We start from the raw sequence: 15,375 nt of genomic DNA on the forward strand, positions 1-15,375 counted from the left end.
TAAACATCAGACTTTCAAGCAGTATTATGCAGTCCTTGGAAACAATTCATTTCTTCAACTCTTCCTGTACACCTGGGTTGGTGGAGTCTGTGGAGTCTTTGTCTCTGAGCTCTTCTGTTTCCCCCTTAAAAACAAACTCAGCAGGTACTGGGTGTTCCTGTGCCTTGGATTTCACAGCGTGAGCTGCATAGTTAAGGCTGGTATTTTCACTCCAATTCCAGTAACCTGAGAGGGGGTTGTAGAGCATTCCTGTCACAGTTTGAACTGATAGACCATCTGAAAAAAGCAATCAGAAAGAGTAGATTTAATAAGTAATTGCCTTCCAAATGCCAAGATTCTAATGTGACTCTAAAAAGGAGTCCTAAACTCATTGGGAAAAAATACTTTGTAACCAAGTACAAATCATTCTTCACTGTAGCACAGAACATAAACTCTAAAGCCAACTGCCTGGGTTCAAATTCCAGCCTGGCACCTATTAAATGGTGACCCTCCGGAAGTCACTTAACATTTCTGAGTCTTAATTTTCTGTCATGTAAGGAACATATAGTCCTAGAGTTGTTAGAATTATGTGAGATATGTGTATAAAGTAGCACAATGCTTGGAATTTGGTTAAAGTACTTAAGAAACATAAGCTTTTATTAGAAAATATCTTCCAGCAAGTGATTGTTCTTATACAGCATCTTTAAAATACTTTTTTCTACTCTGTTTTCAATAATATTTATTTGCAGAAATCTTTAGAACTTCTTATATTGGATTGACAATACTCCAATATTCCAAATCAAGTTTACTGATATACTGTTATATGAACAAAAAGCCTGAGACATACAAGAGTTAAGTACTCAGCAGGAATACCAAATACCAACTAAATGTTTTTACTTGACAGGAATTCAACATATAAATCAAGAGCCCACAATGTGTAAAGCAGGGATACGCACTGCAGGGAGTAGAGTTTGCCTCCAAAGAGCTTACAGGCCAGAAAGGGGCTTAAAAACACCAGAAGAACCATAATATAGAGCAAGCTATAAGTAGCACAAAAGACATAAAAGGAGACAAGGAAGTTCAAAGTATACCTGAGTATGGAGGAATCAGAAAAAAAAAATACATATAATAAGCTGATACCTGCAGGGTATCAACAGGACAAACTGAGGAGGAGTAAGTAATAAACACTTGTACTTCATCCTCTAACAGATGAGGACTAAGCAGCCAAAAAGTATTCACTGATCATCTGTGATTTGCCTGGCCCTAGGTTAGGTGCCACAGGTGAGAGACATGTGGTATTTAATACTTAATCCTAACTTCAAGGAGTTTGTGATCTATTTGAGAGATGAAACCAACATCCAGAGAATAGGCCCATTTAATTCAGTGCCAGGTTGTGTGATTAATAATTATAGGTACATTAAAAGTTTGCTAAAGCCTTGAAAACTGGAAAAAATTCTTAATACTTACTTGATTCCAGAATGCTCTCTAGCTTTTCAGGTGAAATAAACTTCTCCCATGTATGAGTACCTTTTGGTACAATACCTGCAATTTGCTCTGCAAAAACAATTCCCAAGGCGTAAGACAGCTGTGTTTTGTTGATTGTAGTAATGAATAAAGAACCACCAGGCTAAAAAAAAAAAAAAAATTATATGGAGAGAAGTACCATTTTAGATGTCACGAGTATCAGTTAGGTAAAGTCTTGGCTTCCCCCACCCCCTTCCTTCCTTCCAAATAATTTAACTGCAATTAAGATGCATAAATATAAATTATAATTTACCAAAATACTTTTTTCTTTTGGGAAATGCATTATTAAAGGTAGTCTACTACAGATGTACTCACTGGGTTTATTCAACAGAGCTTAGAACTCTTAAAATCAAGCTGTAACATATTATGTACTTTCTTTTGTACATAACAAATACTTTATAATAAAAATATAAGAATGATCAGGCTACACTTCCATGTTACATGTCCACATTTACAGTCTAATGTGTCAACACTGTTTTCTCTTTGGATGCGGAGTCTAACTTGTTCTGTGCAGCAGACAGTGCCACATCTTGTATAGGTGAGTAATGCCAATAAGTGTTCTCTGACAAAAACATTAATGATTGTTTTGTTTTGTTTTGATTTCATTAGTATAAAGAATATGAAAAGATCAAGATAGACCCTTAGATGAATACAGACCATTTATGGGACTCTTTGGGCTTTTTTTTTTTTTTAAGATTTATTTATTATTTGAGAGAGAGAGAGAGAATATGCACTCGGGAGTGCTAGCACAAGTGGAAGGAAAGGTATAAGGGTCGGAGAGAGAGAGAAATCCAGCTAGCTCCCCACTGAGTGTGGAGCTGGGTCTCCGAGCTCAATCTCAAGACTGAGATCATGACCCGAGTCAAAACTAAGAGTCAGATGCTCAGTCAACTGAGCCACTCAGGCACCCTGAGTCTGCCAGGTTTTAGTGGCTGTATTTGTGGTGTTTCCTATATTTACTCCCACAAATGACAAAGATTAATGTCTGTTCCCTCTTCTACATATTCTCATTACCCTGATGGGGATAAAACGCCAAAAATTCCTTCTAATTATTACCTATATGTGTATGTGTGTATATATAGAGAGAATATATCTCAAATATCACCCAAAAAAAAAAAAAAAAAAAAGAGGAGACCCTGAAATGCTATAATGTGCCCTTAAATTATAAACTGAAATATAGGGCAGCCCCGGTGGCCCAGCAGTTTAGCGCCGCCTTCAGCCCTGGGTATGATCCTGGAGACCCAAGATTGAGTCCCACATCAGGCTCCCTGCATGGAGCCTGCTTCTAACCTCTGCCTGTGTCTCTGCCTCTCTCTCTCTCTCTCTGTCTGTCGTGAATAAATAAATAAAGAAAATCTTTTAAAAAATAAAAAATAAATAAACTGAAATATAGGGATGCCTGGGTGGCTTAGTGGTTGAGCGTCTGCCTTCTCTCAGGTAGTGATCTCGGAGTTCTGGGATTGGTTCCGCATTGGGCTCCCTGTGGGGAGCCTGCTTCTCCCTCTGCCTATGTCTCTGCCTCTCTCTGTGTGTCTCTCATGAATAAATAAATAAAATCTTTTAAAAAAATGAATATCTAATCTATGGCCTATGGAATCTTAGTCTATGGAAACAGTGATAAGCAATGGTCATTTTCTTAAAAGGCTTTCCATAAATGCAAAATTAGTTTTAAATTCCACAATGCCAGCATTCCTAATATGTGTGAAAGAACCTCCATTCATACATACTGACTGACACACAACACAAAAAATAATGATTAAGGGGTTTTGCTTGGAAAATAGAAGATAAGCCTAGTAAAACTCATTTAAGAGGAAACACCAAGAAACTATTACATACTTAAGGAAACTAAGGAGACACAGCAACTAAATCCAACACAGAATCCAGGGCTGGATCCTGACCAGAAAAATGACATTAGTAGAAACACTAATGAAATTTAACAAGGTCTGTAGTGTAGTTAATAGTATGATGTCAAGGTGCCTGGGTGGCTCAGTCGGTTGGGCATCTGCCTTCAGCTCAGGTCATGATCCTAGGGTCCTGGGATTGAGCCCAATGTTGGGATCTCTGCTTGGCAGAGGGCCTGCTTCTCCCTCTCCTTCTGCCTACTTGTGCTAGTGCTCTCTCTCTGGCAAATAAATAAATAAATAAATCTTTTAAAAAAAAGTATGATGTCAATGTTAATTTCTCAATTTCAAGAAATGTACAACGGGTTACATAGAAGTCTAGGTTACATAGAAGTCTAGGACTCTGGTGAGGCAGGTGAGGTGCCTATGAAACAATATGGAAGGATGCACTCACTTTCTGGAGTGTGCAAACACAGGGCTGGCAACTCAGCTTGAGTGTCTCCTTCCATTTTGTGTCCGACGTGCCTCACTTGCCTCACCCTAGTTCCTATCCTTATTGTGTGAAATGTTAACAGTAGGAGAAACTGGGGGAAGGATAGATGGGAACATTCTGTACTATCTTTGTAATCTTCTCTAAAACTAAACTTACATAAAAAAGTATTCCTAAAAATTCTATTTAGGTAAGGGGTAAGCATTTCATCCTTTTAGCTCTTGACCTTAGGGTGTTACCTCCATTAACAACAGAGTCAATATAGTAACAACAACAATAACAACATTTTAAGGGACTTATTTAAAAAAAAATTGGAATCACCTTCAGAGGACTACATTTGTGGCAAATTATGTAAGCATAATCATATAATGGGAAGAATCAGACTTGGAATCTACAGATTTGACCTTAAGTCCCACTTAAATGTCCATTGAACTTTGACATAAAGACCAAGTGACCTCTGGATTCTTGGGAGAAGATGGTAAAGTTGGAGCTCACCTCCTCCCATGGACACGCAAGGCAACAACTACATATCTTCCATGGCTAAAGACATAGCGCAAAAGCCACACTGAGAAAGTTAATAGTATGATGTGATTTGGTAGGGAACCAAACCCCTGGCACAACAACCTATAATTGGGAGGGATATCACAGGCACAGAGGTCCACCCTGAGGAGCCAGGGGTTCAATTACTTTGGGTACCCCTGGTCCTAGGGACCAGCACTGGGAAGATGAGCTCCCATAATGTCAGCTTTGAAATTCAGAGGGGCCAGAAGGCTATGGAAACCAAGACTCTGCTCTTAAAGGACTAGCACAATACCTCACTCAGGCTGACATTCAGCACAGAGTCAGCAGTTTGAAAAGCACCAGGGTTATACATGAAGGAGATTTACTGACTAATTTTAGGGCATGTGTTGGAAAGGCAGGAATCTGCAAGAAGCTTTCTTGAGGAATGGAAATACTGGGGGACATATTTTTCTTGTCCTCCTTCAGCCTAGCTGGCCTGATGCTTACGAACTAGTTCTGACATTCTCCATCTATCTAGCTAGCACTACTCGCCCTGCTCTGGCACTCCCCCGTAATTGGACCACCCTGCCCTGGAGAGTGCCGATCTAAAGTAACTCCCAGTCTGCCACACCCAGGAAGCAGCCTTGGTCAGATCAGTATTCTCCCAAAGTAACTACTGCCCCACCATCTAGTGGCATCCCCAGCCAGGACTGGGGCCCCTCCAAAGAAATTCCTTCTTTGGAGAGAGGATGGGCAGCCCCACACACCAGCTTGTGGGTACCAACTGCAGCTGAGCCACTCAAGCCAGCCTGCCTGGAAACCAGCTCTGCATCCCAGTAGATCTGCAGAAGTCACAGCTGGTCATTGTGCACAGCTGGGCTGAGGGTCAGCTCTGCCTACAGTGCTTGCAAAGAGTTACATCCCAGTCACAACCTGAGGCTGCACATAGCCCATACAGGGGACACCCCCAGAATGTCTGCTTCTGGTAATTGGAGGAAGGCACTATAGGGCCCACATGATGCCTTTTGACACAAGGCCACTACTTTCAAAACCAGGATACATACCTGACATACCTAATACATGGAAACAAACACAGAAAGTGAGGAGATAGAAAAATATGTTCCGGGATGCCTGGGTGGCTCAGAGGTTAAGCACCTGCCTTCAGCCAGGGTGTGATCCTGGAGTGCCAGGATCAAGTCCCACATCAGACTCCCTGCATGGAGCCTGCTTCTCTCCCTGCCTATGTCTCTGCCTCTCTCTCTCTTTGTTTGTCTCTCATGAATTTAAAAAACCCAACAAATAAAAAGGCTATGGGATGCCTGGGTGGCTCAGCGGTAAAGCATCTGCGTCGGGCTCAGGGCATGATTCCTGAGTCCAGGATCGAGTCCCACGTCAGGCTCCCTGCATGGAGCCTGCTCTCCTCTCTGTGTCTCTGCCTCTCTCTCTCTCTCTCTCTCTCTGTGTGTGTGTCTCTCATGAATAAATAAAATCTTTAAAAAAAAGTTCCAAATGAAAGAACAAGCCAAAATTTCAGAAAAATACAAACAATGGAGATAAGCAATCTACCTGATAAGGAGCTCAAAGTGATGGCAATAAAGATGTACATCAGATTTGAGAAAAGAGTGGAAGAACTCAGAGTTCAAATCAAGAAAGAGAGGGAAAAAAGAGCAAATTAGAAGATGCAGAAGAATAGGCCAGCCAGTAATCTGGAAGACAGGGTAGTAGAAAGCACCTAAGTTGGACAATAGACATATGAAAAGATGCTGAACATCGCTGATCACCAGGGAAATGCAAATCAGAATCACAATGAAATTTCATCTCATACATGTCAGAATGGCTAAAATCAAAAACATAAGAAATAACCAGTGTTTGTGAGGATGTGGAGAAAAAGGAACCCTTGTGCACTGTTGGTGAGAATGTTAACTGGTGCAGCCACTATGGAAAACAATATGGATGCTCCTTAAAAAATTAAAATAGAAATACCATAGAATCCAGTAATTCCATTTCTGGGTATTTACTTTAAGAAAACAAACATTAATTCGAAAAGATTATGCACCTCACAGATGGGAGAGGGGGTTAAAAAAAAAAGATACATGCACCTCTATGTTTACTGCAGCATTATCTACAATAGCCAAGATATGGAAGCAACCTAGATGTCCATCAATACATGAATACATAAAGAAGATACGGTAGATATATACAATGAATTATTACTTAGCTTTAAAAAAAAGAATGAGATCTTGACATTTGCAACAACATGGATGGACCTGAAGGTATTATGCTCAGTGAAATAAATCAGAGAGAAAGACAAATACTATATGATTTCACTTACATGTGAAATCTAAAAAACAAAACAAGTGAACAAACAAAAACTAGAAACACATAATAAATACATAGAGCATAATACATAATTATGCTCTCTCTCATAAATACAGAGAGCAAACTGGGATTGCTAGAGGAGAGGGGGGAGATAGGCAAAATAGGTAAAGGGGACTATGAGGTATAAATCTCCAGTTATAGAACAAGTAAGTCATGAAGATGAAAAATACAGCATAGGGAATGTGGTTAGCAATATTGTAATACCTTTTTAGGATGACAGATGGTAAGTACACTTATTGTGATGAGCATTTTGTAATGTCTATAATTGTCGAATCACATGTTGTACACCTGAAACTCATATAATATTGTATGCCAACTATACTTCAATTAAAGAAAACAAAAAAGGGGGTGCCCACATGGTGCAGTTAGTTAAGAGTCCAACTCTTGGTTTCAGCTCATGTTACAATCTCAGGGTCATGGGATTGAGCCTCATGTGGCCCTCCCCACTCAGCAAGGTCTCTGCTTAAGACTTTCTCTCCCTCTGCCTCTGTCCCCTCATCTCTCTCTCTCAAATAAATCAATACATCTTAAAAAAAAAAAAAAGAAAAGAAAAGAAAGAAAAGAAAGAAAAGAAAAGAAAAGAAAAGAAAAGAAAAGAAAAGAAAAGAAAAAACAACATGTGTCTCTCATGAATAAATAAAATCTTTAAAAAAAAAAAAAAACTGGCTAAGTGACTTTGACAGCTCTCAAATTCTGATCTCCTTTGGTCCAAGTTGGTCACAACAGTACCTGCTTACCTTCCTTATCTGGTGGTATGGAAAATCAATGAGATCATATATATGAAATATTCCTTTATAAGCTGAAAGCTGTTATATATATCACATACAGAGTTACTTAAGAAATGTTATCTAAATCAATTTATATAAATTAAAAATGGTTTTTGTTTTTTAAGTATCAATCCAAATCAATTTCTTAGTAACTGCCATTCAATATCTATTAGGAATTTAATCCAGAGTATACCAATGAAAAAAACTTTAATTCCATTGTTTGTAATTATGTTCAGCACCAACACTTTTCAAGATTCTGGGATATCAGGATAGTGTATCTGGAAAAATCCCGGTATTGAGTGCAAGCTGAGAAGCAAATGTAATCTCCAGCAGAGATACTATCCCCTAATCCTAGCTTCCTGATTTCAAGTATTATAAAACTTATTTCTATGGATACATACACACACTCAAAAGAAAAGACAAACAAGTAAAACCAAGTAAGACTTACTTTTAACACTTCACAGCAGCACTGTATAAATGTTTCTAGATCAATCACATGTTCTACAACTTCGGAAGCTACAACGGCATCAAATGTTTCTGCTGTCTCTTGCACAATCTCTTCCAGGGAACCCACTCTGTACTCTATTCTCTTATCTAGGACTGGATCAAATGATTTATGGTGCTGTGCTGTCTTAATGTTCTCATCCACAGGATCGATTCCAATAACTGAAGCTCCAAGCCGCCCTAGAGGCTAATTGGATAAAAAAAAAAAAAAAAAAAAAAAAAAAAAAAAAGCTATTATCTTCAAGAAGAAAACAGAATACATGCTAGCAATGAAGAACTTATCAAAAAGGAAACAAGCTCAATCGTGAGGGGCTAATTACTGGAGATTATTTATGGGTACATCGAAGTTCATTAGACCATTTTCTATAGTTCGTACACATTTGACAATTACCATAATAAAAAGCTTAAGAGTGAACAATAGTCACAACAACAAAAAACTTACAAAGAACTATTTGAGAATAGCGGGGAGGAGAGTTCTATATCCTATAGTACATTTACATGCACATAGTAGATTATTAACATACTTAAAGTGCACAAAAGTTATTGTGTTGATAGAAGACTACAAAAGAGAGCTGCAGGGCATAAATACAAGTTTGCCTTATACAAGTTGAGGCAAGTATTTTTTTATAGGGGTGAATTAGTATTCTTCCAAGCAGTCCAAAGCACCTAAGAAGGGGAGAGCACCACAAGCAGGCAATACTCTTAGGTTTTGATACCGAAGCAAGTACAAAAGAATAGCTTATCATTGCATTTAAACCAGTGGAAATTGACTAATCTCTTAGAAGAGACAACAAAATTTCCAAAGCTATTTGAAAGATCAGTGCTCAATTTTGTGCAAAAACAAACAAAAAACAAAAAAACACCAAAAGAATCCTCCTTCCTGTGATTTTCTGAAATTTCTATATATTTTTTAAGAAAGTAAAAAGCATATATTAGTTTTATGATGGTAAAACATTAAGAACAATGTTAGGCATTTCTCTTTTTTAAAATAAACAATACTATTTGTTAAAAGGTTAAATGAATCATAAGCCTACTTTTTCTCAATTATTTTACCAGTTAAAAAATGGCAGGAAAATTGTAAACCACCTAAAAATTGTAAACCACTTACTTCAGTTAACAATCCACCACCACAGCCAACGTCAAGTATCTTCATCCCAGACAATGGTTTTCCTGGCTGGTGATGAGCAACTGTTTTTAAAAGATTGTCTCTTTTTTAAAAATCCAAAACATATAAAAACAAATTATTAATTTTGCTAATAAGATCTTAAAAGTGTACAATTTTCAAGGATATATTAAACTCTCATTTTATTTTATTTTTTTAAGATTTTATTTATTATTTGAGAGAGAGAGAGAAAGAGAGCATGCACAAGTAGAAGGAGAGGCAGAGGGAGGTGGAGAAGCAGTCTCCCCCCTGGGCAGGGAGACCTACACAGGGTAGTGCGTTGATGGCAGGCGCTTGATCCCAGGAGCCTGAGATCATGACCTGAGCCGAAGGCAGACACGTAACTGACTGAGCCACCCAGGCACCCCCAAGAGTTGCATTTTATTTTATTTTATTATTTTTTTAAGATTTTATTTATTTATTCATGAGAGGCACAGAGAGAGAGAGAGGCAGAGAGAGAGAAGCAGGTTCCATGCAGGAGCCCGACGCAAGATTCAATCCTGGGTCTCCAGGATCATGCCCTGGGCTGAAGGCAGGTGCCAAACAGCTGAGCCACCCAGGCGTCCCTAAGAATTGCATTTTAAAAGACTTAGAGCTTCCAGAATGTTACCTAATAAATGGCACCCTCAGGTCATTCATAGAATGAAGAGGTGCATATACTCCTTGTTCATCCCACCACCTATGAGCCAGGGCCAGGAATGTTTTTATCTCGTTGCTGTCTACAGTAGTTTGAGAAGTACTGTATAGTCTTGTCCAAGGGTACCTAAGAAGGTCAAAGTGAAGAGCCAGGCAAAAACAGACATTTTAAAAAATGTCACATGAGATCTAGTATGTATATTCTAGTTAACAATGTATCAGCTTCTAACTACATATATTGCTCATTTTTGATGCTTTAAAACCAGGTTTTCTCATATAATCACACAGCAAATAAATATATTCACGGATGGAATGAAGTTCCATCAACAAAGTTAATTTGCTTTCAAAGTAAATTACAATAGAAATGGAATGTTTCAAAACTTGGCCTTCTGGGTCACATCTAATAGTAAGGATAATAATAATAACAGCAACAGTAGCAGAAGTAGAAATAGTAATAGTAACCATTTATTTTGCACTTACTATATGCGGGTACTATTTAAGAACTCCATATATGTCATATGTTACCTTATTTAACCATTCTGGCAGCTCTATAAGGTAGGTACTATCATTATCCCTATTACACAGGTAAGAAAAGTGAGGCTTAGAGAGATTAAGTAAATGGTAGAGCCAGGATTTGAACCCAAGTGCCCCCATCTTCTCTTCATTTCTATTATCATCATGGTCTAAGATACCATCATCTCTTACTTGAACTATTTGTTGCCCTCACCTGCTTGCTTCCTACCATATCCCCCTTCAGTCTGTTCCCTACAATGGATCCAGAGGGTTCTAAAATATAAATATGATCATGCTATTTTCCCACTTAAAATACTTCCATGGTTTCCTAGTGATATTAGGGGGAAAAAAACTCACAGTCCTTAGCATGACCTATAGTGCTCTAAATTATTTGTTCCCCATTTTCCTCCCTCCCCAAATGTACTTTCTACTACTCTCCTCATCCTCCCCTTTCCAGTCCTATGGGCCTTCTTTCATTTCCTTGCACTGACCCCACTTGTTCATTCCTCAGATACTTTGCGTATGTTGTTCTCTCTACCTGGATCATTCTTCTCACATTCCCTTCCTTCCTGGCATACCTAATTAATTCCTTTTCATCCTTTAGATCTTAGTTTAAATGGAATGCCATCTAAGAAGAAGTCTTCCCAGACTCTCAAAACCTGGGTTATATTCTCCTATTTTAACTCCCATATAACTTGGTATTTCTTCATGGAGCTATGTGACAATTTGACCATGTTTCCCCATTAAACACTATGAGGGCAAAGTATGGACTATTTCATTTACCATTTTATTCCCAGTGATTAGCACAGTTCCTGGAACACACTTGGTACTCAGGAAACATTTGTCAAATGAATAATCTAATAAAGAAGGCCCAGGATAGTATATAATTCACCTAAATTAAAAAAAAAAATCAAATGGGATCAAACAGGGACTAAACAGATCAGACATTATGCCAAATTCCATGCCAAAGTATATGACAGGAAAATCCTACAGAAGTTCTTGGGTAAAAAAGGATAAGATTGCTACATTAGAATATGTAATGCCATTAAAGTTTTCTTTTCTTTTTTTTTTTTTTTAAGATTTTATTTATTTATTCATGAGAGACAGAGAGAGACGGGTAGAGACACAGGCAGAGGGAGAAGTAGGCTTCTCGCAGGGACTCAATCCCGGGACCTGGGATCATGTCCTGAGCTGAAGGCAGATGCTCAAGCACTGAGCCACCCAGGAGTCCCTGCCATTCAAATTTTTACTGTGTTTTTCTTAGTTACACAGAGTACATTCTACATTGATTACTTACTATCCTTTTGAGATTTAAATATCATGTTTCTTTAATATTATCCTATGAATATTGTCTTTTTTCATACTTCATGCAAAGCCTCAATAATCAATGACTAACACACCATAGGTAACAGTAGGTGGTTGCTCGGTTGTCTACAAATGATTTCACATACACCCAATTTGGTTTTTTATTTTATTTTTAAGATTTTATTTTCATTTATTCATGAGAGAGAGAGAGAGAGAGAGAGAGAGAAACAGGCAGAGGAAGAGGCAGGCTCCCCGCAAGTAGCCCAATGGGGGACTTGATCCAGGTTCCAGGACCCTGGGATCCCTACCCCAGCCATAGGCAGACTCTCAACCACTGAGCCACCCAGGTACCCCCACACCCAGTTTTAAAAGAGCTAGCTTATTGACAAGCAGCAGCACATGCACTTGGAAAACAGAGTTCATACCTTAACTCTATGAAGCATTTTTCACAAGGTTAGAAATTGGTTTATAAAATACAAATACAAAAAGACATTACTTTGGAACGCCTGGGTGGCTCAGCAGTTGAGCGTCTGCCTTTGGCTCAGGGTGTGATCCTGATCCCGGGATCAAGTCCCACACTTGCGAGGAGCCGGGCTGTCCCTCTGCCTTTGTCTCTGACTCTCTCCAGGTGTCTCTCATGAATAAATAAATAAAATAAAATCTTTAAACAAAACAAAACAAAACAAAAAACATTACTTTGATTCAATCTTACCAACTGGAATTGTATAGTTATCTACCTTATAGTATTTATTGTATTCAAATCATTTATGATTTTAAGCACTGCATTGGCTGTGTCTTGTCACAAATGAAGAAGTCAAAAGTATTTCTCCAGGTAATAGTCTTACATTAAAAATAAAAGCTACCTTTGAATATAGATATTCAAAGGGTATGTATTAGGTGCTTGCTGTATTACAACTTTTCTGTAAATTTGAAACTTTCTAAATGTAGAAGTTGTTGGAAGAATATTTAGATAAACAAAAGATACCTTAATAAAACTACATAACCTATTTCATACTAACAGTGTTTATTAACATAATCAATGCTAAATTATTCTTGTACATGATTTTTTGTAAATATTTGCCAGAGTAATGAATAAACTTACCTGTGAATTTTCATTCTACTCAAGCAGGCAAAAGTCATTCTATAGGATTTGAACCACATGATTCTGTAATCACTGAAAACCCATGGTTTAGTTTGTGGAGTCCAATTGAACTGAATCTCTGAATAAATTGAAAAAAAATTGTTAAGTAATCTCTACATCCTATGTGGGGCTCAAACTCACAGCCCCAAGATCAAAAGTCATATGCTCTACCTAACTGAGCCAGCCAGGCACCTCCGAAAATAAAAATAAAACGTCTAGGGCAGCCCTGGTGGCGCAGCGGTTTAGCAGCGCCTGCAGCCTGGGGCGTGATCCTGGAGTCCCATGTCAGGCTCCCTGTATGGTGCCTGCTTCTCCCTCTGCCTGTGTCTCTGCCTCTCTCTCTCCGTCTCTATGAATAAATAAATAAAATCTTTAAAAAAAATTAAATGTCTAGAGAAAGCACTGCACAGTATAAATTCCTGATATGCATGTAATTGAAGAAACTATTTTACATGGCAAACTCATATTACAGTTGATAAACAAAAGGGTTTTCCCCTTAAATTTGGGTTTTATGCTAAAATATAAAATAAAGGCCTTGCAGTCTGCCATCTAACTCTAATCAGAAATTTCTCCAATTTTATTTTTCAAAAATAAGTAATATATATGTAAAAGTTTTTCATACCCTCCGTTTCCATACCAATATTATGCTGCACAATTGCAAAAAATGATACTCAAAACTTTTAAACTAGGACAACACTAATTCTGAGATTAGTCAGAACTAGTTCAAATTCTGTCACGTTGGCTACATGAAATGGATTTATACATACGCCCAAACCCTTTTACACAGAAGAAAAAACTGTATGTATGTGTGTGAATATATACATATCACCCTAAGATAATCGCTCATCCAGTCTGTATGTTCACCCTTACTAGAGACTTGCTCTATAAACTGGTTACTCTGCTGGACCTTCAATCGTTCAATAAACATCTAGACAAAGTGGACCTTACAGCAAAGAAAATTACCAGAAACATAAAGTTCACCCAGCTGATTTTTTGACACTGGTGCAAAAGCAGTTCAATGCAGGAAAAATAGTCTTTTCAATAAATGCTGTTGAAACAATTGGATACCATAGGCCGAAAAGGACACCTTCAACCAAGGTCTCACATCTTGTACAGAAATGAACTTAAAAAAGCCCATGGGTCTATTTTTGCAACTTCTCCCAAGTCTTAAATCATTTCAAAATTAAAAACCATTTAATTTTAAATCAAAAAACACAAAAGGGCACGCCACAAAGCTCCTCTCTTAACTTTGCTTCTTTTTCTACCAATCGGGGTATCTCGGAGATGGAATCATTTTTTCCATGTGGACACACGCGGGTTTAAATGATCATTTTTATTGGCTGCACTGGTTTTCACTATATTACAGCACCGATTCTCAACTCTATCTGTGGGCCTGCGAGTTTCCCGTCTGATCCACTGTCCTAATTTCAGTTCTAACATTTTTTTCAAAGAGACCCCTGGGGTAGCATTCAAAGCCCCCGACTCGGGGGCCGGCTCTTGGCTCGGTCCCGGGCCCGGGCCCGGGCCCAGGGATCAAGCCCCTCCCCGGGCCTGCACACTCGCTCTGGCTTCCTCTCTAAACGTAAATAAATGAACCTTAAAAAAGAAAAAAGAAAAAAAAATTTCCCAGGGCCTAACACACAGCCCCTGTTTACAGGAGTTACACGTCAAGGGCAAACTTAACTTTCTGGTTAGTATTAGGAGTTAAATAATCCAACTGTCTTCTACAAGCAACAGGGTCAGAGAGTTACTTTCTTGATTTTTATTTGCCCAACGGGGTCTGTGGAGTCCACAAAATAAAGCGGTATGGCTGCGTTAGATTCTTTCGGGGGGGGGATGGGGGGTGGAGGGGGTAAGACTTGCGCCGAGAGGGCGGAGGCGCCGCCATGCAGAGCTCGGCGACGGCCGCGGGCGGGCCCAGGCAGGCCCCGGGCGCGGGGGCAGACGGCGGAGCCGGGCGGCCGCGCGCTCCTCGGCCAGGACCTCGCCCCCCCCGCCCCCCCCCCCGCGAAGCCGGGGCCGAGGGGCCGCGCCGGGCGCCCGGCGGCGGCGAGGGACGCGGGCCCCGTGGCGCTCTCGCGCGCGGCCCGAGCGCAGCTCAACTCCGGCCCCCTCCGGCCCGCGCCTGCGCACGGCAGCGGCCGCCACCCCGCGGACGCGGGGCAGCGACACTCACCTGCCCGACCGGTGAAGCGAGCAGCCTGAGCTCGTGCGCCCCGGCACCTCGACCCAAGCACTCCTAGGAGCCGATTCCCGCAGCTTAGCGGGCGGCCTCCCCACATCGTGACGGAAGGGGCCCGCCCCCTTTCCGGTCCCTCCAGCTAAACATCCCCAACACAAGGGTTCCGAGAGCCACGCGCACCGCCTGGGGCCGGCCCAACCACGGTTGCGTGAATGGGGGTTGGAGACGCGGGACTGACTCCTGAGGCCCGACGTGCTCGAACCGCGCGTGCAGTAGGTTTCTGTTCTCACGAAGGAACTTCCGAAGTCTCTATTATGCCTATTTCCATACGACCACCTCAAGCCTCACGGCCAAAGTAGTCCTGGATCCCGCTACTTCGTACCACGTTCACTTTTATTCTCGCGTAGCTCTGCACTCAGCAGAGATCTCCCAAAGATACTTCTACTCCTGT

General features: G+C 40.1%; 1 protein-coding gene across 2 annotated transcripts; it reads right to left on the reverse strand.

Annotated features, from left to right (window-relative positions):
* Positions 1 to 15,275, reverse strand: COQ3 (coenzyme Q3, methyltransferase). 2 transcript variants are annotated; one of them, XM_055329751.1, is made up of 8 exons: positions 14,919 to 15,275; positions 12,704 to 12,821; positions 12,098 to 12,262; positions 9,758 to 9,910; positions 9,094 to 9,193; positions 7,930 to 8,172; positions 1,447 to 1,606; positions 1 to 276 (listed from the first exon to the last, which is right to left on the reverse strand). In XM_055329751.1, the coding sequence occupies exons 1-8, from the start codon at positions 15,022 to 15,024 to the stop codon at positions 47 to 49; spliced, it is 1,275 nt and encodes a 424-aa protein (XP_055185726.1). In that variant the 5' UTR covers positions 15,025 to 15,275; the 3' UTR covers positions 1 to 46. The 2 variants fall into 2 exon arrangements, with proteins under 2 accessions (XP_055185726.1, XP_055185727.1); XM_055329752.1 differs by lacking the exon at positions 12,098 to 12,262 and having other exon boundaries at positions 14,919 to 15,105.
* Positions 15,276 to 15,375: the final 100 nt, after the last annotated feature.

Source organism: Nyctereutes procyonoides, unplaced genomic scaffold, assembly GCF_905146905.1.
Source record: "Nyctereutes procyonoides isolate TBG_1078 unplaced genomic scaffold, NYPRO_anot_genome, whole genome shotgun sequence".
NCBI lineage: Eukaryota > Metazoa > Chordata > Mammalia > Carnivora > Canidae > Nyctereutes > Nyctereutes procyonoides.

Bases quoted from the DNA above. Each gene is read 5' to 3' on its own strand.
- COQ3 (XM_055329751.1), bottom strand. From the start codon at position 15,024: ATGTGGGGAGGCCGCCCGCTAAGCTGCGGGAATCGGCTCCTAGGAGTG. The intron at 12,822-14,918 runs GTGAGTGTCGCT...CAATTTATTCAG, and splicing joins TCGCTTCACCGGTCGGGCAG to AGATTCAGTTCAATTGGACT. The intron at 9,194-9,757 runs GTAACATTCTGG...TTTTTAAAAAAG, and splicing joins CTGAGGGTGCCATTTATTAG to AGACAATCTTTTAAAAACAG.